Source organism: Anabrus simplex, chromosome 7 (genome assembly GCF_040414725.1).
Source record: "Anabrus simplex isolate iqAnaSimp1 chromosome 7, ASM4041472v1, whole genome shotgun sequence".
In the NCBI taxonomy this organism is placed as follows: domain Eukaryota; kingdom Metazoa; phylum Arthropoda; class Insecta; order Orthoptera; family Tettigoniidae; genus Anabrus; species Anabrus simplex.
Window position 1 is genome coordinate 100,075,757 of NC_090271.1, and position 23,969 is coordinate 100,099,725.

General features: G+C 40.4%; 1 protein-coding gene across 1 annotated transcript in view; it reads right to left on the minus strand.

Annotated features, from left to right (window-relative positions):
- Myo10A (Myosin 10A) overlaps positions 1-23,969 on the minus strand; it is a 460,053-nt gene that overhangs the window by 166,025 nt on the left and 270,059 nt on the right. The window contains exons 44-47 of the mRNA XM_068228601.1: positions 20,611-20,879; positions 14,510-14,682; positions 3,370-3,498; positions 932-1,060 (exon numbers count right to left, since the gene is read on the minus strand). Of these exons, the coding sequence (XP_068084702.1) occupies positions 932-1,060; positions 3,370-3,498; positions 14,510-14,682; positions 20,611-20,879 (700 nt within the window). The remainder of the gene's footprint in view (positions 1-931; positions 1,061-3,369; positions 3,499-14,509; positions 14,683-20,610; positions 20,880-23,969) is intronic.

A 23,969-nucleotide genomic window follows, 5' to 3' on the forward strand; every position in this document is an offset into this window, starting at 1 on the left:
CTGCACTGTTCTGTTTTAAGCAGACATCATTTATTTCCCTCACAATACAGGATATGCTAGCAATTCTTGTTGGATAATCTGCCTTACAAGGGCTAACCAAGTTGTTAATAGCCATACAAAATTGTTACTGACCCATGCTACAGTCAATGGTTATAATCCTGCCTTCTCACATCTGAACTAAATTAGATACTGGGGAAGGGTACTGATAATCCGCTACTTCTTTGATATCTCCCTTTAGAAAAACAGCAACGTATTCTAACACATATAAACCAAACCAAATCAAACCCCATGGCACAACAGCACAGAAGGGCCATGGTCTACTAGGAGACTGGTGCTCAGCCCAAAGAGCTGCAGATCATGAGGTGTCATGTGGTCAGCACGACGAATCCTCTCAGTCATTATTCTTGGTCTTCTGGACTGGGGCTGCTATCTCACTAACAGATAGTTCCTTAATTGTAATCGCGTAGGCTGAGTAGAAATTGAACTAGCCCTAACAACCAGGTAAGAATCCCTGACCTGGCCAGAAATAAAACCCGGGGTCCCAATTAAGAGGAATGCTACCTCTATACTATGGAACCAGCTAAAACATATAATACATCCTAGCTATTGACTATGTAGAAATCCATTCTTCTTTCCGTAGCTTCCATGAAATTTTTTGGTACTTATACATGATAGGCTGCTTCCATAATTTCCTCCTGGAGGTATTTAATAGTTCCCATTAAACAATATTAGTTTTCTTTACTGTCATAATGTGCTCTGTTTTATAAGTTTGTTTCAAATTTGCGGATCTTTTTTTTAACCATTCCTTCAAAAATAGAACTTATATGATAAGCGATTGCCATTTGCATCTACCTGGTCAAGGTACCAAATATTTCTCCCGGAACATCCAGTTCTGTCGTTATGAGCAAAAGCAGAAAATAGAAATACTTACCGAAACGGGAAAAATCCTTGCAAAGTATGTGGGCCAGTCTTTAGCCATGTCAACCACATTCTTTTTAATGGTAACTTTCTGATGAGCAGAATGAAGATTGTTTAGTGTAACTCCATATCCATCAAGAAGCTGCAATAAAGAAAATTTAGAGATTAAAAAAACGAGAATTGGCAGAAAATTCTTCATAATACAGTTCATGTGAATAAAATCATTACTGGTTCATGTTATAACTGGGAGCCAATCAGAAGGCCATGTTCATTTCTTTTCTTGATGTTTAGTTACCACAAAGGTTATGTATGTATACTGTCGGAAGAAGAAAACATGCAACATCCTCAAGGACAAGGTCATTTTATTCACAAGCAATGTGACAGGTAGTTCATCATTGCAGGAGTATATAATTACAAATTCAGATCAAATGAAACACACGTCACAGTAAAGGGTGCCCAAACAGCCACACCAATACACAGAGTACCAATGGGGGCGTGTATTCGCACATGCAAACGATCATAAAGGTGCCAAATGACATCCTGCAATAGTTTGTCCCAAACATTTTGCACCTCTTGATGCAATTAAGCAATGTTCTTGCAGGCTCTGGAGAACGCGTAAGTTTCCACTTCAACATGTCCAATACGTGTTCAATTGGCGAGAGATTCAGTGATCTTGCTGGCCAGGGCAGTTGTTGTATACCACGTGGAGCACACTGCGCCACAGCAGATTTATGTGGATTTGCACTGTCTTGCTGAAAAAGCACATCACCTTCTGAAGAAATGACAGTAGCACGGGGACAACAACCTGGTTACGTTACCCTGCAGAAATACCAACTGTGACCAAGAGTTGTAACTGATGACCCTCCACCACACCATGAAGCCTGGTATGGGATCTGGGTGTCATGAGTGAATGCACTCTGGAATAGGCCACTCACCATGTCCTGCCATACATGTGCACGTCCATCACTTGCATACAGACAAAAGCTACTCTTGTCACTGAAGGCAACAGAGCGCCATTCCGCTCTCCAGTCGACTCTCTCACGACTCCAGAGTAGCCGTGCTTGACGATGTCATGGTGTCAGTGGTAGCCTGGCCAGAGGCATATGGGATCTTAATCCTGCTGCAAGCAGCTGGTTCCCAGTGGTCCTTGGCGACACAGAAGGTGCAACATGTGACCAAATTTTGTTTCTGGATGATGTTCGCTCAGCCACCGCTGCTTGCACAATGCGTCAAATTTGAAGTGCATCTCTACTATGTCAACGTCCAGAGCCTGGTCTATGGTGTGGGAATGTTCTACAGACCACTGCTCAAAGTAGCGACACACTACTGATACACTGTACTCAACATGTGCAGCAATCCGTGAATACATCCATCCAGCTTCCCGCAGGCCCACAATGCGGCCCCGTTCAAATGGCTGCAGTTGTTCAACAGGAGCATGTACTCGTTGGCGGGGAGGTTTGTACCCTAGAATGGATGTTGCATACACTGTTCACCTCTAACCTCAATGCTTTTACTGCCAGCAGAGTCAAAACAGAGTACACACAGATAGGCCTCCTGAGCGCCATCTGATAGTCAACGTCCATGACAAGTGAATCACTAACACAACAACCCTTCAGTACGCACATATACCCTGGTGCCAGCGAACATAATCCTTGAGAATGCTGCACGTTTCTTTTCGGGCAGTGTACATATATACGAATGTATGTCTACTCAATAGTCCTTTTTCTTGACACAGGATCAGGGTTGAGGTGAAATACATTGATATGGCATGTTTCTACAGCTGAGTGCCCTTCTTGTGCCAACCTCAGTTCAGAAGCTAATGAAGATGAATGATGGTGAATGAAATTAGGGTAAGGAATGGAAAGAATCAGCTGTGGCCTATGAATAGGAACTGTCCCGGCATTTGTCTTGAAGTAAGGAGGAACTACAGAAAACTATTCTCAGAACAGCAGACAGTGGGGTTTGAACTCATTCATCTCCTGAATACAGAGCTTGGCTCCATAGCCATAGCGTGTTACTGTACCATGCACGGCCACACTATTTAGTGTTATACAGGCTATACTGAATATTGCATTAATGCATAAATGCAGCAATTCACCTTCATGAATAACGACAAAATACTACAACAAAATAAACGAGCAAAGATCAGTTTGAATTGCTGACATTCATTATCAGTGTCTGGGGTAATATGGCAGAATATCACCAGTATTAATCAGTAGTATTTGAATTATAAATAAACAATGAAGACAGGAAGTTCAGAAGTAAGATAGGGATATATGCAAGCAATAAACACCATAATGGCACATTACCATTGGCAGAGGGAGCAATAGAAAGAAAAGACAAGGACATACGTGAAAACATAAAAGATCAGGAAGAAAATAAATAGTTTTATAACACCCGAGATTGTTAGGCAGAGAAAGATGACGGGTCTGGCTTTTTGTGTTTTCTTACCTTCTTCATTTTGGCACGCTGCTCCCGACTGATTCGTACACAGCCGTTATTGAGACAGTCCTGAACCACTTGGCAAAATACCAAGTGTAGGGCTAGTGGACTGCTTAGTGTTTCTGCCGGAGAAAATACCTAAAAAAAGACAGCGTACATCATAATATATTCCACCTGTATAATTACGAACTGTAATAAGTATGCAAAAGTGAAAGTAAAATTAAAAACCATGTTTTGTCCTATAATAACAGTAATTGTAATTGCAGCAAATGGTCCTACCTACAAAAAAATAGAGATTAATGAACCTCTGACATTGTTTCGTGTAAGTTTCTCACCATATACAGTTCATAGTTAGAGCACGATATCCTTCATGTGCTTGCCTGCATCATTTGCATATACAGTAAGATTCCAAGTCATGGAATCCTTCCGTTTTATACATTTTATGGTGAAATTCATGTTCAGTGAACTTGGTGACAATATGGCGTAAGTCATACCCTGCTTGTGTCCAATCTCTATTTATCATCACATCTTCTGTGTAGAAATTCTGTATATGAAGCCTCTGTAGTAGCTCCTTACAGATCACTGTAGATGGCAGGAGGAACTGGAACACTGTAGATGGCAGGAGGAACTGTTTACTTACATCTCCTTCACAAGAACATAGACCAGTCGAAATTGCATATATTTTGACATGTTTGAAACTCATTCAAGGAACCTTGCCATCTCAGGTGTTGGAGAAGAAAAGGACTCGTACACACTCTAACGGCGTTATGTGATTTGGATATGCAATCTCCCTGTACATAGTTTAGTAATTCAAGTATGAGCTCCTGATATCTAGTGGAGCTACTGGGAACTGCCATATCGCTTGTATTTATGCTTTTGTTTTTTACTGGTTTGTAGTAAGTAAGAATAAAGATGGCAGCCATGACAAAGTAAAGTGATTCAGTGTTTTATTTATTAGTGATATCCCCAACATTTATGGTGCCGAAATAACCCATCTGTTCAAGTTACGATACATTCCATCACGAACTTTCAAGATTTGGAGAACTTTCATGCCAAGTAACCACGGATCTCCTGTAAAGGGAATGTTTCATCATGCCACTCGACCCAGGATCACGATGAGTAGAACAGTTATTTCTTCTGAGATACAATGTACTGAATCAGTAACGTAGCATGCTATATGGGGATTATACAGCATTATTGCATTGATGTAGATATTATTTCTGCATGCCTCAAGAATATCGTTATTTCTAAAACAAATCCACGCTGCTCTGTGTGATTAGTGCTGCCACCTACTGGAAACAAGGCGGACTATTACCGGCCCAACTACCTACTGTCACGGGAACAAAGCCCTGCCTGCAGCTCGTTCATTTGCACCCCCTCCTCAGCCGTCATAAATCGCCTGTCTGTCACACCTTCAGCGATGTCTACAAGATCTGTCCCTTCTGAAAAGAAAGCGAACTACTCTGCGAGCAAATTTAACGCGCTTTGTCAATCTTTTAAAAGACAAAACAAGTACACCAGACTATGACGAAATAGAATATCTTCGTGATAGACTTCAGAACACTTTGCAATTATTAGTTTCCTCAGACGATGTTATACACGACCAGTTACCCGACACAGATTATGAAACAGATGTACAGGCATGTGAAAACTATGTCGACAGTGCAACAAGAGCTATACAGCATGCCAACAAAGTTCTTACACGGAAACCAGCAGAGACAAATGCGTCAGCATCCATTCCCAGTTCTAGCTATTATATTCCACTCCCAGTTGTTCCAGAATTTAAACTCCTGACAATACACATTGAGCCATTCTCAGGTGACATAAGAGTCCTGGTCTCGTTTCTGGGAACAGTTCGAGACAGCAGTTGACAACAACACCACGATTCCAGACATTAGCAAACATGTGTTATTACGAGGATATCTACGAGGGGAACCCAAGCAACTCGTCGATGGTATAGCACTTAGTTCAGAAACGTACGCCCAGGTCAAGACTTTACTTACTGAACGTTATGGCGACAAGGATAAAATAATTCAGGCTCATCTGAACTACCTGGAGAATTTACCACCTACCTTAGCAGAGAATCCTGATGATCTCAACGTGACATACCTGGAGTGCCACCGTAGAGTTCAAGCCCTCAAGGCACTCGGCGAAGACATTAATGTTTACGGACGCGTGATTGCCCCAAAGATTTTACGAGCTTTTCCAGCGGCAATCTGCACATGTTGGCTAATTCACGCAAAGCGCAACAAAATCTCCGGAGGTCATATGATGTCTCTGATAGAATTTCTTCGTGAGGAGGTAGAAGCGGCCCTTAGCACTCAGAAACTCAGGGGAGAGACCAGCATCGCACTTCCATCACTTTCCCAACCTACAGCAGCTGCTCTCCAAGTCAGTACTAGGCCACAAAAGTTAAGAATGGAGCAGAACAAGCCCGCAATAATACCATTCTGTGCCTTCTGCGAAAGCAGAAGTCACTGGGCACAGGGATGCACACAAGTAGTCCTACCCCAAGCTAGGGTGGAGAAGCTGAAACTCTCCAAAAGATGCTTTCTGTGCCTCAATCGAGGTCACAACGTCCAGAACTGCAACAAGAAGGGCAGAGTGTCATGCTCTAAATGCAAACAACTTCACCACGTATCCATCTGCAACCAGAGCCAATCCCAGTCAACTTCTGTCGGAAAGATTGAAACAGGGCCACCCAGTTTTTCATTTCTGCAGACAGCCCGTGTTCAGATACAGGGACCAACAGGGGCACACAAAAACACACGATGCCTTCTAGACGCTGGAAGTCAATCAAGTTTTATTGTCACGTCATTATTGGACACTCTACAGCTACCAGTAATCTGTACTTGAGACCTAGCAGTCACAGCCTTCGAAACAACTAGCAATAGCTTTCAGCCACGTCGACTCACCCAATTTGAAATTATCGGATTTTCGACAAAAACCGCCGTCACTATCACAGCTTTCGAAAGTGCCAACACGTATTCATCCCACCCAGCAGTCACTCTTAACCACAGAAATCTGCCACTCGCTGATCCAAAAACCAACGATGCAGATGACTTGCCGATTGAAATCCTTATTGGTGCAGACAACTATTGGAAAGTCGTGAACTAGATCCACCACAGCCCATCACACCCTCTTTAGTCCTACTTCCAACAATCTTCAGTTGGGTCCTCACAGGCAACCGTTCTGGTACCACTGTCAACAATGTTATGACAAACCACGTCTCAGTCAACAATGACGAGATATCTGACGACTCCATGCGACGTTTTTGGGACCTCGAGACAATCGGCATTCGAGAGACGAAACACAGACAACTAGACGACATGATTGCTGCTATTCTTCAAGAGTTCCACGACAATTACCGCATCCACGACGGACGAAGAGTCGTATCCCTTCCTCGCAAACGGGATATAGTCTTATCCGATAATTTGGCAACAACCGAAGCAAGGTTCCGAACACTACAGAGATGGCTACATCAAGACGCAACTTTCAAGAACATGTATCAGACGCAAATGTTGGACTACGTGCTTCGAGAGCAAGTGGAACTAGCCCCCGATACCGCAATCCCTGGAAATATGTTTTATCTGTCACACCATGCCGTCAAGATGGAGAAACGAGATGACACTAAATGGAGGATAGTGTACGACGCTTCCTCTCACGAACTAGGATTCCCATCCCTCAACGATACCCTCCACATGGGTCCAAATCTCCAACCCGAAATTTTTGCCACCCTCTTAAGGTTTCGATTGCATCGAAAGGCCATCGCATGTGACGGTACCCAGGCGTTCCTCCAGCTAGCCCTCGACGAAAAAGATAGAGATCTCACCAGATTTCTTTGGTACCGCATCGACACTACTACAGACGGAATCTACACGACAACAGAGGACGTCGTAACGTACCGATTCACCCGTCTACCCTTTGGCCTCACCTGTAGCCCGTTCCTCCTCTCAGCCACTCTCCGTGAACTAGCTACCCTACACTACATCACTTATCCCATGGCAGCACCTCTCCTAGATGCTTGCACATTTATGGATGACTTCACTGCCAGCGTAGAAGACGACAATACGGCCGTTACTCTTTATTATGAACTGACAGCCCTCCTGCGCCACATTCGACTCCCACTCTGCAAATGGATCACGAATTCCTTGCCATTAATGAACATTTGGAAAGCAGAAACTCAAGAAGTCGTACTGCAGACACGAGTATTAGGTATCGACTGGAATGCGGAATCAGACCAACTCTTTACAACCCCAGGTGACGTCTCTGCAAAACTATCCACACAGCCAGTAACAAAACGACAGTTACTGAAAGCCACTGCACGCTTCTACGACCCACTTGGACTATTTTCACCTGTGTCAATCACTGCCAAAATCCTTTTCCAAGACACCTGGTGTCAAGGACTGGCATGGGAAGAAATTTTACCACCTAATCTCACCCATTGATGGAACGATTGGCTCTCACACCTCTCTCCAATTCGGATAACACGATGGATTGCCATTTCAAATTCCGGTACAGACATATCACTGCACGTGTTCTGCGACGCCTCCGAAAGAGCATACGGCGCCGCATTGTACGTCCGGTCACTTGTCGACGACGCTTACACTGTTCGTTTAGTTTGCAGCAAGGCCAGACTGTCCCCTGTGAAGAAAGTGACTCTTCCCAGGCTCGAATTGTTAGCAGCCTTGGTCGGATCCCGACTTCTACATTATTTTTATGAAGCCACTGGAGTAACGTCCATCCCTGCCACGTTATGGAGCGATTCTACAGTCACACTGGGGTGGATAAGAAGTAATCCCAACCGTTGGAAGACATTTGTCTGTAACCGGGTGACTGAAATTTTGACACATACCCCGTCCAGTCAGTGGAGACACTGTCCCGGAATCAACAACCCAGCTGACCACCTTTCTAGAGGACTTCAAGCACACCAACTGGAGTCCTTGGACTCATGGTGGCACGGACCTTCGTGGTTGAATGGACCTTCATACTCATGGCCCAGAGATGTCACCCCCCACTAATATGAGTCTACCTGAGGAAAGGAAGACCACTCAAGTTCTTGCAACCATCACCCCAGCACCATTGTTTGCTGCCTCACGATTTAGTACGTACTGGAAACTTTTACGAGTTACCGCGTGGATTCTACGATTCGTGAAATGTTTGAAGGAGAAAACCAAGTCTTGTCACAACTTCACAGCCTCAGAAATGGAAGAAGCAAGAACGTACTGGATAAAGCAAGTTCAACAGGAATGCTTTGCTTCTGAACTGCAAGCCCCGAAGAATAATCTTCCACTAGCACGAGCTTCGAAGATCTTTCGCTACAATCTATTTCTACAACATGGTATCCTCCGACTAGGCGGACGGCTACAACACGCAGACATCTCGAGCAACGAAAAGCACCCTATAATTCTGGATGGCTCACACACATTCTGTAAACTTCTGATAAAACAAACTCACATAAGACTTCACCATCTAGGTGTTCCCGCTCTCCTAACTGAACTATGCACAGAATTCTGGATCTTGCGAGCACGCCAAACAATCAAGAAGGTCTTACACACTTGCCTTCCGTGTAAAGTTGGTCACCGGAGGAGACCGACGGAATTAGAAGCACCACTTCCCCTGGATCGTCTACGTCCTTCCAGACCATTCAAAGTAATGGGACTAGACTTCGCAGGACCACTGTACGTTACTTCTGGCAACCTCATGAAGAAAGCCTACACTGCATTATTCACCTGGGCAACAACGCGTGCCTTACACTTAGAACTATGCGGTGACATGTTGACAGACAAATTCCTACAGGCCTTGCAGAGGTTTATAGGCCGACATGGTATACCACACACGATCTAAAGCGACAACGCTCAGACATTCCATTCAGCGAACGCAGAGTTAACAGACTTGTGGAAAGAACTGACAGCGGCACGGACACACCACTATATGGCCCTGCAAGGTATCACATGGAAGTTCATTGCCCCACGTGCCGCTTGGTGGGGAGGATGGTGGGAAAGACTAATCGGCCCCACCAAGCGATGTCTACGGAAAATACTTGGACGTTCCACTATTGATGATGAAGGGCTACGGACTGTTTTGACTAGCATAGAAGCCGTATTAAACACAAGACCCTTGATGCAACATGATGACAATGGTGGTGTATTGACTCTAGCCCACTTCCTCGTTGGCGATCGACTCACCACGATACCTACTGGACCAGAACCACCTAGGCGAGACCTTGTTAGAACCTTCAGACTACTCCAGCGAATGACTAACGACTTCTGGAAGTGTTGGAGTAAAGAGTATTTGCTACTATTACGGAATTTTCACGAAGTTCGCCAGCCCAGAGACCATGGGTCAAGAATCAGGGTTGGTGACGTAGTTTTACTACAAGAGGATACACGCCCAAGACACATGTGGAATAAAGCACGGGTCGAAGAATTACGCGAAGGACGTGACGGGAGAACTAGAACGGTTATTCTTCGCACCTCGGACGGAAACCATGTGACACGACCTGTCCAGCTGGTCATCCCACTCGAGATAGACCAGGGTGGGGAGGATGTTGGAGATTCATAGAAAAGGACTCGTACACACTCTAACGGCGTTATGTGATTTGGATATGCAATCTCCCTGTACATAGTTTAGTATTTCAAGTATGAGCTCCTGCTATCTAGCGGAGCTACTGGGAACTGCCATATCGCTTGTATTTATGCTTTTGTTTTGTACTGGTTTGTAGTAAGTAAGAATAAAGATGGCAGCCATGACGAAGTAAAGTGATTCAGTGTTTTACTTATTAGTGATATCCCCAACATCAGGTTTTCAAGTTCTTTTTGAGAGGTACTCCCATATTAATTCCATGCCATATGCTGCTATCGGCAGCACTTTCACTTTGAACAGTCTCATAGCTATAGACATGATATAGGCTTTTGGGCTTATGCCATGTCAAGAAAAAAAAAAAAAGGTGAAATTCTTAACGTTTCCCAGAGAACTTTGCTCTCCGTCTTCAGAAGAAAATCTTGACTTGTGTCTATGTCATACTTTAATATGTGTGTACTCCTGTTATGTTACGTGACTTCCTCTCAGACTGATTCTGATGGTTCTGTCAGTTTCCGCTTCGAACGCTAGTGCTGCAGCACATCTGGTGAGCCATTTGGTGATGAATGAACGTACCACTTCCATTTAACGTCTAAATTCAAACCTTATTTCTTGAAAAGCCTTTGCAAGAAATCAGCTTCATTTTCCGTATCAAATCCTATTTACAAAGACTTATAACAATAAAAATCTTCCACCTTTTTGATACTTATATTTGCATTTTAGCAAATTAATTAATTACACACAGTACATGTTTTGTTCTTTTTTAGAACATCTACAGCTGTTTACATAGCTTAGGTGATTCACTAAGTGTTTATCGTTTTAAGTACATTATAATCAGGTATCTTAACCACCACATTGTTTGTAATTAATTTTAATTCAATTTATATTTACGTAGTATTTAAGAAGAACAAGCAACTCTTCACAATAACATCTGTTGACACCATAACCCATGCCTGCATAACCCAATCACACACGAGTTATACTGACGGCCTCTTGATTTTGCCCCTTGGCATCAGCTCGTGCTCCCCTCCTGCCACCCATTCGGTGTACAATTTACGTATGTTGTCCTTGAAGGGCTTTTTGACGGAAACATATAAGGGCTGTTGACAATGTGCAAGTCCACCAGGAATTACGAGATCAGTTTTCATTTGTTGAAGACGTTTCTTCATGTTTTCCACCAGAAACTGTCCCACCCTAGCATTGCTGGGCGTCGAAGCAGTGCTCTGGCTGAGCTCCCCAAACCGTACAGACCCAGTCCTGGACAAGAGCAGTATCCATCCATCCTTTCTCTTGAACCCGTACATGAATGCCTTTGGGAAACTTTGCTTTAGGCACTGTTTTTCTCTTGAAAATAACGTATGGTGGCAATTTTCTTCTGCCTGCGTTTATTGCTAGCATGGCAGGGCAACACTGTCTTTCACACCCAGCTGTACGTACAACCATGCTAGATTCTCCTTTCTTGTTGATGGTAGTGTTGCATGGCATGCCCAAAGTTTATCGGGGTTTGACCTGCATTGCCAATTTGAGATAAGAGGTAATTTTTTTTTTCTTCTTCTTCTGCATTGCTATCACATGGCAATGAAAATCTATGATTCTGTTGCTGAAATCGCTTGGAATTCTCTGGCAGATAGATGTTCGCTTTCAAAGAAACAATCCCTTTCATGTCATGAATCTACGGATCCAACCCCGGCTCACTTTCAGATCCGAACAACTGATTCCTCCTTTAATCGCTAGTTGGCACGCTTTGAAATGTAGCATCTTGTGTGAGATACTAAAGCCATCATTTTGCAACTCTGTAATGTAATGAAGCAACTTGTCTTCCAGCTCTGAATGGCCCTCTGAATGCCTTATGTGTTCGGTTGGTGGTTTCTAGTGCAGCTTTCTGTTTATGCCAGTAGTGAACATTAAACTCAGTCACACTGAATTCTCAACCAGCAGCTCTGTTACTATGTTCTTCAGCATATTTTATCACTTTGAGTTTAAACCCAGACGTATGACTCCCATGTTTCTCCATAACTTAAAAATCGACCTACACAAGAAAACTTAACTGAGAAACAAGAATGAAAAGTACTTGTCGACAATACAACAGATGGACGATACCTAATACCGTGATCACTTGACAGCTTGGACAGGGAAACACTTCCAGTTCACGTGATCAGCTCTGCCGGACAGGTAGCGATAAGCATTATGACAAAGATGGAAGAGTGAGAAGGATGCCCGAGCGTGACTGACTGCCTAGAAATGCGGCCTTGGGGCGGGAGTTTGCGAGTTGGGTATTTTTGTTACAACAGCTAGCCTCAACTGTTCTGCAGGTAGAAAGAAATGCAGCTTCTTCTTGCACTGTCACGTACAAAGTACTGTAAGAGCAACTGGTACAGTCCCGATATTTAATGCAGGCACGTCCATGGAATACCCAAACTTTACTTCGTTCATGTACTGGATGTCCTTATGTCGACGTCAAAAATTAACGCGAGTTATGTACAGGGATTTTTTCCCCTGCAATTTCAAATGTTAAAAATGGGGTGCGAGATATACACTGTGGCGTGTTATATGCAAGCAAATACGTTAACACCACATTTGGCAAGAAATACTAGTACAGTTAAACCTCGTTAATTCGAAGTCATTGGGACTCAAAAATCGGACTTAGAATTACGTGATTTCGAATTAACCACCAATTCGCAATTCAGAAGTACCAAACCTTACCACGTTACAAAATATTCTAAGGCCCGTTATTGCATGCAGTTAACCTTGATTCACAGTTTATACCTTTCAAATGCCATGAAAAAAGAACTATTTCCAGAATGTATCCAAGAAGGTGCATTTACAGTATTCAAATAATGCACTTGGATATCTCAATGGCAAACATAACCTCATGAAATGAAAGAAAGAAAAAAAGGTATGATTTACAGTGTTCAAATAATGCACTTGGATAAATCACTGACAAACATAACCTCACGCAACAAAAGGAAAAAATCACACATTTCAAAGATGAGGATAAATTATGCTAGTTCCCCTGTGCAAATGTATTATTTTTTGGATTTCTGTACTGTTTGCCTTTTTAGATGCTTTGTACTAGCATGGAAAGTGCCCGACGCCCTTAAAACAATGTGGCTTATCAAACTTTCCTATGACGAGGAGATAAAGTTTCTTGCTTCCATGTGAATTGCAACGCACTACAATGACCCCCATTCCGCACCTTTATACGATTCCCCGGCTGGCAGTTTCTCCTTTAACCATAAGACCATTAGGGCTCGCATTAAAATAAAGCAATGCAGTTTCATCGGCAATGACAAAATTGTTCGGTGCCTACGAATTTATTATATGAGCCACGTTTTTTTCGTCAACTGTCGGCATCGCCAGTGTTCGCGGATTCTGTTATCCGCACACTGCCTGTTACGTGATATTATGGCATTCCTTAAAAGGCTGAATACAAAAGAATTCCAATTTCATTCAACTTAGCAATTGTGAAGCGCACTGTAGACTCGCCGAAGTGAGTGTAAGTGCGGAAAGCTACCCCTCCAATTTCCGGAACACGCGTTCTATTATGACGCAGATAAATTTCAAGTTGAAATTACTCTGTTACATACTATTATTTTAAAATGTAAAGGCAGTTTCGAATTAAAAGTCTGAATTTCGGTAATGGGGCTGACATTGTACTTCGAATTATGGATTATTCGTATTTTGAATTAAACAATTTAAATAACATGCAAAACTGTATCTCATGTTTCCGGGGACGAGAGCTGCTTCGAATTAGGTGGGATTTTGAATTAACCGATTTTGAATTATCAAGGTTCTACTGTACTGGCATCTCCAAGTGATATCTTTTTCATTTCCCCGGGCCAAGTCATTAATCAAAGACCTCCACCGTTGTCTCTCTCTCCACCACTTCATTCCTTCCTTTCTTCCTTCCTTCCTTCCTTCCCTCCTTTCTTCCATATTTCTTCTCTATACTCTCCTTCACTGTATCAATCTAGATTTGTCTGGGCCTTCTCTATTGTCTTCCCTTTTCTCTCCAGATACTCACTTTGGAACTCTATCTTCTTCCATTCTCATCATGTGCCCATATTCAGCTTACTGGTCTCTATCTTGACTTGCAGTTTAGGGAATCCAATTTTCTCTCTGATTTCTATGTTTCTGATCTTATCTCTTCATGTCTTCCAAATCATTCTAAGTGGTATATATATATCTCACCAAAACTGAGGTCACAAAACAACATATGTGGTGCTAGAATTACAGTACATATTTTGGATAGCTTTGAATTCCACACAAGGAGTTACAATTGAAAGTGAGAATTCTTACTCTTTAACATAGGACACTGCTAGTGAGGCCTTGAAATGGTGTATCACTAAAATTGAAGTCTCAGAACAACATTTGGCACCAGAGTTACAGTAGGTCTCCGCATTGTGTGTACTATCAACCCTTACAAAATAGTGACCAAAATATGAACATGTGGACATACACAATGTTCGTATTATATTAGTAAAACGAACGATCGACTAATGTATCTTACCTACAATTGAGCAATGTAATTAATTAAATACTGTACCATTTCAGACCATTTACATACCTCCTTCTTAACCATAAGCTTCCAGGTAACTCTGTTGTATGTAAAGTAAGCTGCATTACTTGGACCAAAGAGCTTAGTTTTTATGGCTTCTAGATTACGGCCCAAATCTCGACGTTCAAGAACTGTAGGAGGTGCAGTATCCACAGGCTTCAGGAATTCAGATGACTCTTCAACTACAATAAAGTAACAAAAATGAAAATGTTAGACATTAATCTATTTGAGAACTCAGTGACCATCGATAATTAATTTTTAAATTATAACTCTGTTAAAATTCTTCTACAGTACCACAATCAAATTAGCTTGTCTCAAATATAATTATGCATATTAAAAATATATTTTTGAAGAATTTTGTATGCAGTCTGGTACTGTAAAGAAGTGGAACAGGAAAGTAGAAATAAAGACAACAGAAGTCTTTGAAATATGGTGAATCAAGTTGGCAAGATCAGATTTTTTCTTCAAGTTGTTTTTTCTTGGTCTCACCGACACAGATAGGTCTTATGGCGATGATGGGAGAGGAAAGGGCTAGGGGTGGGAAGGAAGTGGTCATGGACTTAATTAAGGTACAGCTCCAGCATTTTCCTGATGTGAAAATGGGAAACCACAGAAAACCATCTTCAGGGCTGCCGACAGTGGGGCTCTAACACACTATTTCCCGAATACCTGATACTGGCTGCACTTAAGCGACTGCAGCTATCAAGCTCAGTGACAAGATAAGAATTATATGGCAAAATTTAAACATGGGAAGATATAGACTGAAAGGATCTACTCAAGTTTTGTTCAGTCACTTTTGGAGGGAATTCTGGGATAAGAATGATAAGGGGAGCCAAAGTCCTGAATGTAAAAAACAGATTAAAGTAGATATTTATGAAACAGTTGCATAGAGATGAAGAGCTTACAACACAAAGTGGGTACTGCATCAAACCGGTCTATGAAGTGACGATACTGATAAGAAGAACAGTAAGGTGATTAGAACTGCATTATAATAATAATGGGTACATAGAGGCATACATATACCTATATTGTATTTAATACTGAAGTAAGAGATACATGAAATCTATTACAAGACAGTAGAACATATAAATAATGCACAGTAGAGTTTTCCACCTATTCAATACTAAGTTGTATTTACAGTATTTACATTACATGGGACTAGTTTCAACTCTACTTGGGGTCATCATCAGCCATATTAAAACATACACAAAATAAATGCCAAATCCTAAAACATGTTTTTAGCAGTAAGAGTCTTATGAAAAATATAATTTTACAATATGGAGTGTGGTTGAAAGGTTGCAAATGAAAATGAAATATTACGTATGATGTAGGTGAGTAATAATTAATACAAGTACATTATACATGCTAAGAATTCTGGAACAAAAGTACAAATAAGGTGCTCTGTGTTGTTAAAATTTATAGACTTGTGGAATTCAGTAGGTCCTGGTGATACAAACCCTTAATAACACAGTAGAAGTCTGTTATAGCGAGAATTCATAATGGCGAAAAATTTACTCGCTATAGCGGATTGTTGTTATATCCGATTTTTTGTAAAAGTCAGGAAAACCTCCATACACATTAATATCAGTATGAAACGGCAATCAGTTTGTTCAAAACTTGCGTTTTTGTGAATAATATCCACACTACGGCTTACTTGTAAGTTATTTTTCAAAATCCGATACTACGTGAAAGTGTATGTTTAATTTTATTCTGAAAAATATATATTACCGTATTTCTCCAAATCCAAGACCACTTTTTCCTTCAAAAAATGTTAATCAGGCTTAAAAAGTGCTTTGTAAAATCACAGGAATGTCTTTCTTATACAGTACGCATTTTTAGACTATTTGTAGACGCCAAATATTGGCTTTAGTTATGCTGTACTTTTTTGTAGCTGTACAATTATGCTTTATTTCAGTGAGTTTAATAACTATTAACTTAAAATTGGCATCATACTATCGAAGAGAACTCGTCGAAAATTTGACGGCAATACATATTCCACGTGTCTCTACAATATGAAGATCCATCAGAAAAATATTCCTGCTGTCTATAAAACTTAATTTTACTAAGCGTCAGGTACAGTAGAATGATATAGATGTTGATTCCCATAGGGAATCTGAAATATTTGTCCTGAATGAGCAAATTTATAATACCAATATAAATGGTCCGTTATTGGACATTATAAATTTTCCAGCTAGCTCATTCTTGGTTGCCAGCGTTTCGCCCTCGTGTGCTAGGGTGGGCTCATCAGTTGGTACCTAGCACACCTACCAATACGCTGGCTAGTGCATACCGTGGAGGCCACTGCGTAGGCTAACTGGAGCCACCGGCAGTGCCAATGCACTAAGAGACTTTGTCTCATCACTAAAACGGACCATTTATATTGGTATTATAAATTTGCTCATTAAGGACAAATATTTCAGATTCCCTATGGGAATCAACATCTATATCATCTGATGGCCAAGCAGGCATCAATTTTTAGTGATGAGACAAAGTCTCTTAGTGCATTGGCACTGCCGGTGGCTCCAGTTAGCCTACGCAGTGGCCTGAATTATGTAACGAACAGCCGGAATTTTAAGAATTTTATATCATACCAATTGTATCATAATTTTATCTTTTAGATGTTTTAGGAATGTATATCTTGTTTTAATTTTAATTTGTACCCAAGGCTGATGATGGCACATAGATGCCGAAACTGGTACCATTTGACTATTTGACATGTGATTAAATCACAATAAAACGTCATTGTATTGAATAGGTGGACCTTGAAAAGAATTTAATTTTGTAGCACTACAAACGTCGGTGTCCAACACGTGCTTCAATAGACCAGCAAACCATGTGTTGAAAAGGACGGGAGATGTTATTGTGCGAGATATTTCAAGTCAACAAGTTGAATTTCCTTTGCTTTCAGTTCCTAAACTCAGTTCATTGTGTGTTGAGCACTTAAAGCACGTGTGTTATGTGGCCTGATTAAATTAATAGTTCAACATTCCGTACTGTTTTGTGCCTGGCTGTAAGTCAGGCTATGGTAGAGTAGTTAATGGTATAAAATTATTTTCACCACCGAAGGATAGAAATAAATTTGAAAAATGGGCAAGAGCTATTCCACGAAAGGAATAGTAGAATTTGTCAAGTTCATTTCTCTGATTATTTGATAGTAAAATCAGATAACTTTATAGTGAATGGTGAAAAAGTGGTTATGCCTCGTGAGAGATCGAAATTACGTCCAGGAGCAGTGCCTCACATTTTCCCGAATTTGCCGAAATACCTTTCAAGTGAGATTAAGTCCTGTGAAACTCCCAACAGGAAAAAAGAATCTTAGACGCCACTAGAAGAAGAAGAAAGAAGATTGAAGATGGGAGTGTAGCAGCAAGTGGAGAATTAAAAGGTCAGTCTAATGTTGATCAAAATTTGGGTTACTCTAGTGTGCTTTCTGATGCCGAAAGGACAATATTATCGCTCAAAAGGCGCCTAAAAAATGCTAATCAAAATTTAAATCGAGCTAGATCCAATCTAAACTCAGCAAAATCGAGAATTAATTTATTGGAGAAGCAGGTTAGAAATACACAGTTCGAAACTCTTCGATTGAGAAGTGTTTAGTGAACCATTTGGCTGGGTACGTTGTTAAGCACTCTTCTAAATTTATTAAGTGTTCGCCCTGTGCCCATTCTCTACGTGATAATAATCATAGTACATTTTCAGTTCTCTCCGAAATAAAAGACTGCGGTTCAAGCAATAATGAAGTGTTTTTAACACGTCCTTCGAAAAGTATATGTGACATTCTTTTCCAGGCCGAGAAAGTATTTAGTGAAAAACTGAACTCAAAATCGATGTGGAGCAAAATATTTTTTGATTGTATCGATTCTATAGACATAATTTCAGTTGATCCTTCAGGTGCTGGCTGTTGTCTTCAACATGTTATGGATATAATCCCCAGCCTTGTTTATCATTATCTGAAGTGCCGATTTTTCTTCAGAGTAAAAGAAATCCAGCGAGATTTACAATCTCGAACATCCGCCAAATCTTCACGCAAGCTTTCGAAAGTCCAGTAACTGACAAACTGAGATGGTAAGTAGAGTATTACCTTTAAATAGTTCATCGGTGTTTTTTAATATGCTGGGAGTTGTGTTATTTATGTATATATACACTCGAGTAACTTGTGCTTTTCGCAACATGTGATGAAAGTCGTAGCTCTTATTTCCGTTATGATATTTTTCCATTGTTCTCTGCCGTGGTATTTTAATTGTAATCTCTCATTTTTTTATAAAAGACAGTGTATATACTTATCAGTTACGGAGTAATACGTTTCCTGTGTCACCATTCCTAAGACCAGCTGATAGGTATTGCGGAGCTACCAAACTCTAGCGCTGCCTGAACTCGATGAGTCATCACACTTGGTTCTTATATTCGTCATGACGTTACACATAGGCACTGTACAACAGGTCGCCGTGGCTAGCGATGTATGATAAAGAGTCGGTCGGTACTGTCAACGAGTTTTGTGTGTGCGCGCACGCGGGGGTGAAAAAAAAGAGGGTGGTTACTGCGGTAGTTGCCAGTGGTGTTCATTACTGTCATGCCGCAAATGCAAAATGACCTTTGATTTTTCACATTAGATTCTGAGGAAGAAACGTCATCTTAGATTCGGAGAAATACAGTATCACTCCAGAGGCTTCTGTGGCAAACATTTCAGTTTTCTTCTTCAAATGGCACCTCCTAACCTACGTGGGCAATAATTCCATTGTGGAGATTTATCTCCCGCATGCAGTTATCAGACTGTGCCTCTTATAAGGGCTTCTGATAAGTTCACCTGCATACACCCCAGCGTCAGTGGGTAGGGTCTGACACAACCCACTCTGACGAGTCTAGTATCAAACCTAAGATGAAACGCTGGTGAATAGAGCAAAACATAGAGCCTTACATCTGATATGTTTTTGACACCTCCTAACCTAACCTTATATGTATCATGAAAACATATTTGAAATGCATGTAGAGAAATGATAACCTACTCGTTAAAAATTCACACGGGAATAGCCTTTCCGAAATTTAACTAGATTACAAGATATAAACTATCCTCCAAATCAATGATATACCCTGGCATATCTTGAGGTGTATCACATTCTTACTCAATTTCAGTATACAGTACGGTATAACATTAAAATTATTATTATTTTTAACGAGTTAACAACTGCTATTGGCCACATTATTTAGGCATTTATTACAAAAACGTGTTATCCTCTTTCATTTCAAATTTTCTTTAGAGAACAGCAGTCGATGGGTATTACTAATCAATTCCAACATCGCCTTTGAATGTTTACGATAGAGCTCGCAAATCCACATAACACGAAAACTATACCGTACCAAAGATGATCGATCGCATTTTGTGACAAACCTTTCAGTTTTCTTATTCAAATAGCGTCACCTATCCTAACGTAACTGTACTATATGTATGACGAAAACATACTTCAAGTGCCAGTATAACCTCCTCGCTATAAATTTACATGATAATAGCCTTTCCGTAATTTAACGGATGCGAGAAAATATAAACTAACCTCTGTAATCAATGATGCACTCTGCCATATCTTGAGGTGTATCCAAATCTTACTTAATTGCAGTATTTAGCATTAAAATTAAGCGATCGTTTATTCAGCCTTTACCTTTAACGAGTTAACAAATGTTATCGGACAAGTTATTTACGCATGTATTATGAAAAAATGTTCTCTTTCATTTTCATTTTATTTACGGAACAGCAGTCAATGGGCATTACTAATCGACTCTGACATTGCCTTAGAATGTCGACGAGAGAGCTCGCTAGTGGGCATAGCGAGAAAATAATACCGAAAATGATCGATCGCATGCAGTATAATGATTGGGTGCATAAATATCGGTAACAGAAAAAATCATGCGCGCATAATCGCTTGTAATAATGGATGCGTCAGTGATAGGGCTCTCGCTGCAACCGAAGGATAATACACAGTGTAATATAGGAATTTTGAAGGGACGGACAAAATCTGTCGTTATAACGGGGTTCTCGTTATATGCCATACTCGCTACAGCAGACTTCTACTGTATTTCATATTTTTACTCAAGAAAGAGCAGCTTTTAAAATTACTTACTCTCAATCCTCTCCATTCGGTCTGTAAGATGTGTTGATGCCGATGATCTGCGATCTCGTTCAATTCTTGCATTAGACTGCTGTACATTGGCAAACATGTCATGGTTATTGTGATGGGCCACAAAAGAATCTCGGTTGTTGGAGTGCTGCATACCAAAAGAATCTCTCCCAACATTCCCATGATGCTGTCCAGAATACATTTCACGACTAGATTTGACAGGCTGAATGGGAGGGGGTGGTGATCTCGGATGTGGTAAAGCAGTTGTATTGCTGAAAAGAGAGCATCCATTAAAATTATCACAAGACCATGATGTTAATATTTTATGGTTTAAAAACTTGAAGATCATTATAATAGCCTAAGAAAATTTAGACTTAATAGTCTCTTGAACTTAGGTAAAACACATTTAACTATCAAAACTAATACAATACCATGCACATTCTTTTTTTAAGTGACTATACATACATGATTTTGGCAGTGACTGGACTAAGAGATTCCCAGCCAGACAATATTTACTTTTCATTAAAACTTGCCCAAAGTTTCTCCTCTCACTTCAGCACTTCCTGACCCAGTCTACCCAAATAATTTTCATTATTCTTATAATATGGCAGTTCAAATGCTCTAATTTTCTTCTTTTCTACTGCACTGGCAGTCCATATTTCTTTGCACCTGACACAAAATAATTCAGGAACCACTCTCTAATGGCTAAAATGTATTAATTAGAGCAAAATTATACCATGATAATATCTGGTTCAAATGCTTCTGAGTCTCCTTTAGATTCACATTCTCCTCCCTTGAAAGCAGCTGATAACATAAGTAACTTCTGTACTTCCCAAAAGACAAGTATATGGTTATGTCAATAAATTGCAATTAAAATTGCTCCTTTCAGCATACTCTGAATAATTTATAAGTGATCCCAATATATATTTTTTTTTTGCTATGGGCTTTACGTCGCACCGACACAGATAGGTCTTATGGCGACGATGGGATAGGAAAGGCCTAGGAGTTGGAAGGAAGCGGCCTGGTGTGAAAATGGGAAACCATGGAAAACCATTTTCAGGGCTGCCGATAGTGGGATTCGAACCTACTATCTCCCGGATGCAAGCTTCACAGCCACGTGCCTCTACGCGCACGGCCAACTCGCCCGGTGATCCCAATATTACTGACTGTTAAATGACTATATGAAGAGCACATTACTGACCACATCATTGACAGTGTCTGTATCCTCATTGCCTGAACTATTCAACAATGAATACATTATTTCCAACCACTTAATTACTGAACAATGAGTACATTATCACTAAGTATTTAAACCACTGAGCAACAACCACATTAAAATTATCACAAGACCATGATGTTAATATTCTATGGTTTGAAAACTTAAGCAGGCCCTGTGGTGTAGGGGTAGCGTGCTTGCCTCTTACCCTTGAGGCCCCGGGTTTGATTCCCAGCCAGGTCAGGGATTTTTACCTGAACCTGAGGGCTGGTTCGAGGTCCACTCAGCCTACGTGATTAGAATTGAGGAGCTATCTGACGGCGATATAGCGACCCCGGTCTAGAAAGCCAAGAATAATGGCTGAGGGGATTCGCCGTGCTGACTACACAACACCTCGTAATCTGCAGGCCTTCGGGCTGAGCAGCGGTCACTTGGTAGGCCAAGGCCCTTCAAGGGCTGTAGTGCCATGGGGTTTGGTTTGAAAGCTTAAAGATTATTATAATAACCTAAGAAAATTTAGATCTAATAGCCTCTTGAACTTGTAAAACACATTATAACTGCCAAAACGTATACAATACCATGCAGATCTTTTTCAAGAAACTATAAATATATGGTTTTAGCAGTGATTGAGTTAAGAGATACACCAACTGTTTAAACCACTGAACAATGATCACATTATCACTGACTTTTTAAACCACTGAATAATGACTAAATTATCATTGACTGTTTAAACTACTGAATAATGACTACATTATCACTGACTATTTAAACTGCTGAACAATGACTGCATTATCATTGACTGTTTAAACTGCTGAACAATGACCACATTATAACTGACTATTTAAACCACTGAACACCAACTAACCACATTATCACTGATTGTTTAAACTACTGAACAATGTCTACATTATCACCGACTGTTTAAACCACAGAACAACAAATACAACATTGTTAAAACAAATCACATTACTAATTATTTCCACCAGTGAACTCAACATTATTAACTGTTCAAACCACTGAAACAATGGTATCTAGAGTTTAAACCATAAAGGAACATGGCATTACAGACTATTTAAATCACTGGAAAAGAAGCACAACCTTTCAGATGACTGAAACCACTAAGTTACGGACATATCATCATTGACTGAGCTACTGAACAATGACCCCAATATTGCTAATTGTTTCAAGGACTAAGCAATAAATTCAATACTGCTATCTTTTCAAACTACTGAACAATAAGTCCTATATCATTGGCTGTTAGAATCACACACACACACACACACACACACACACGCACACGCACGCACGCACGCGCACACACACACACACACACCAAAAAAAAAAAAACTTTACTACATTCAACTACAGAGCAATGAACCAAAATTTACTCCCTGTTTAAACCATTGGACAAAGGCACAACTTCACTAACACTTTAAGGACTTCCATTTTTAAATCCTAAAAAATGTGGTAATTCATGACTACTGACAACAAAGTTCAAAACCCTAGGGATAAAAATGTAGATTTTTGAGTAACTTGAATCTATCTATAAAGTCAAACATTTGTGTCAAAAACTAGTCATTGTTACCACAATAACAGTACCACAAAAACAAATATGAACTACTAAAAAAATAGGTAACATTTTTCTATTACATTAAGTAATGGCAATAATACCAACCAAAAAATTTTTGGAACCACTACTAAAAAACAAATAAAAATTTCTAAGGCGATGCTGCTCCTGCTGTTGAATAAGGAACTCCACCTTTACATTGGTGTGAAGATGTATACTTACATTCTGCTCATAAAAACTTTCCCCTAACTCCAACGAGATGTCTCTAGTATATAAATGTTCTTCACTCTCTGCTGAATGTTATTTAATCCTGAGTTTCTAGTAGTTCAGAACATACTTTCAATCACATGTGAAAGTCAGGAAAACATGAAGAAGTCTCAGTGAAGTGTTCACTTATGTCAGGAAGCAGAGAAGTAAGCAAGGATGTACAATAAGTTACTACTAATGCAGTATCCAATTAATTTAAGGACACAGCAATGTGAGTGACAAAACCTTGTATGGTATTAAAAGCATCTAACAAAAGTTCAAGGCCAGTACCAGCTCACCTCTTTTAGAAATGAGGAAGCAACACTTAAAATA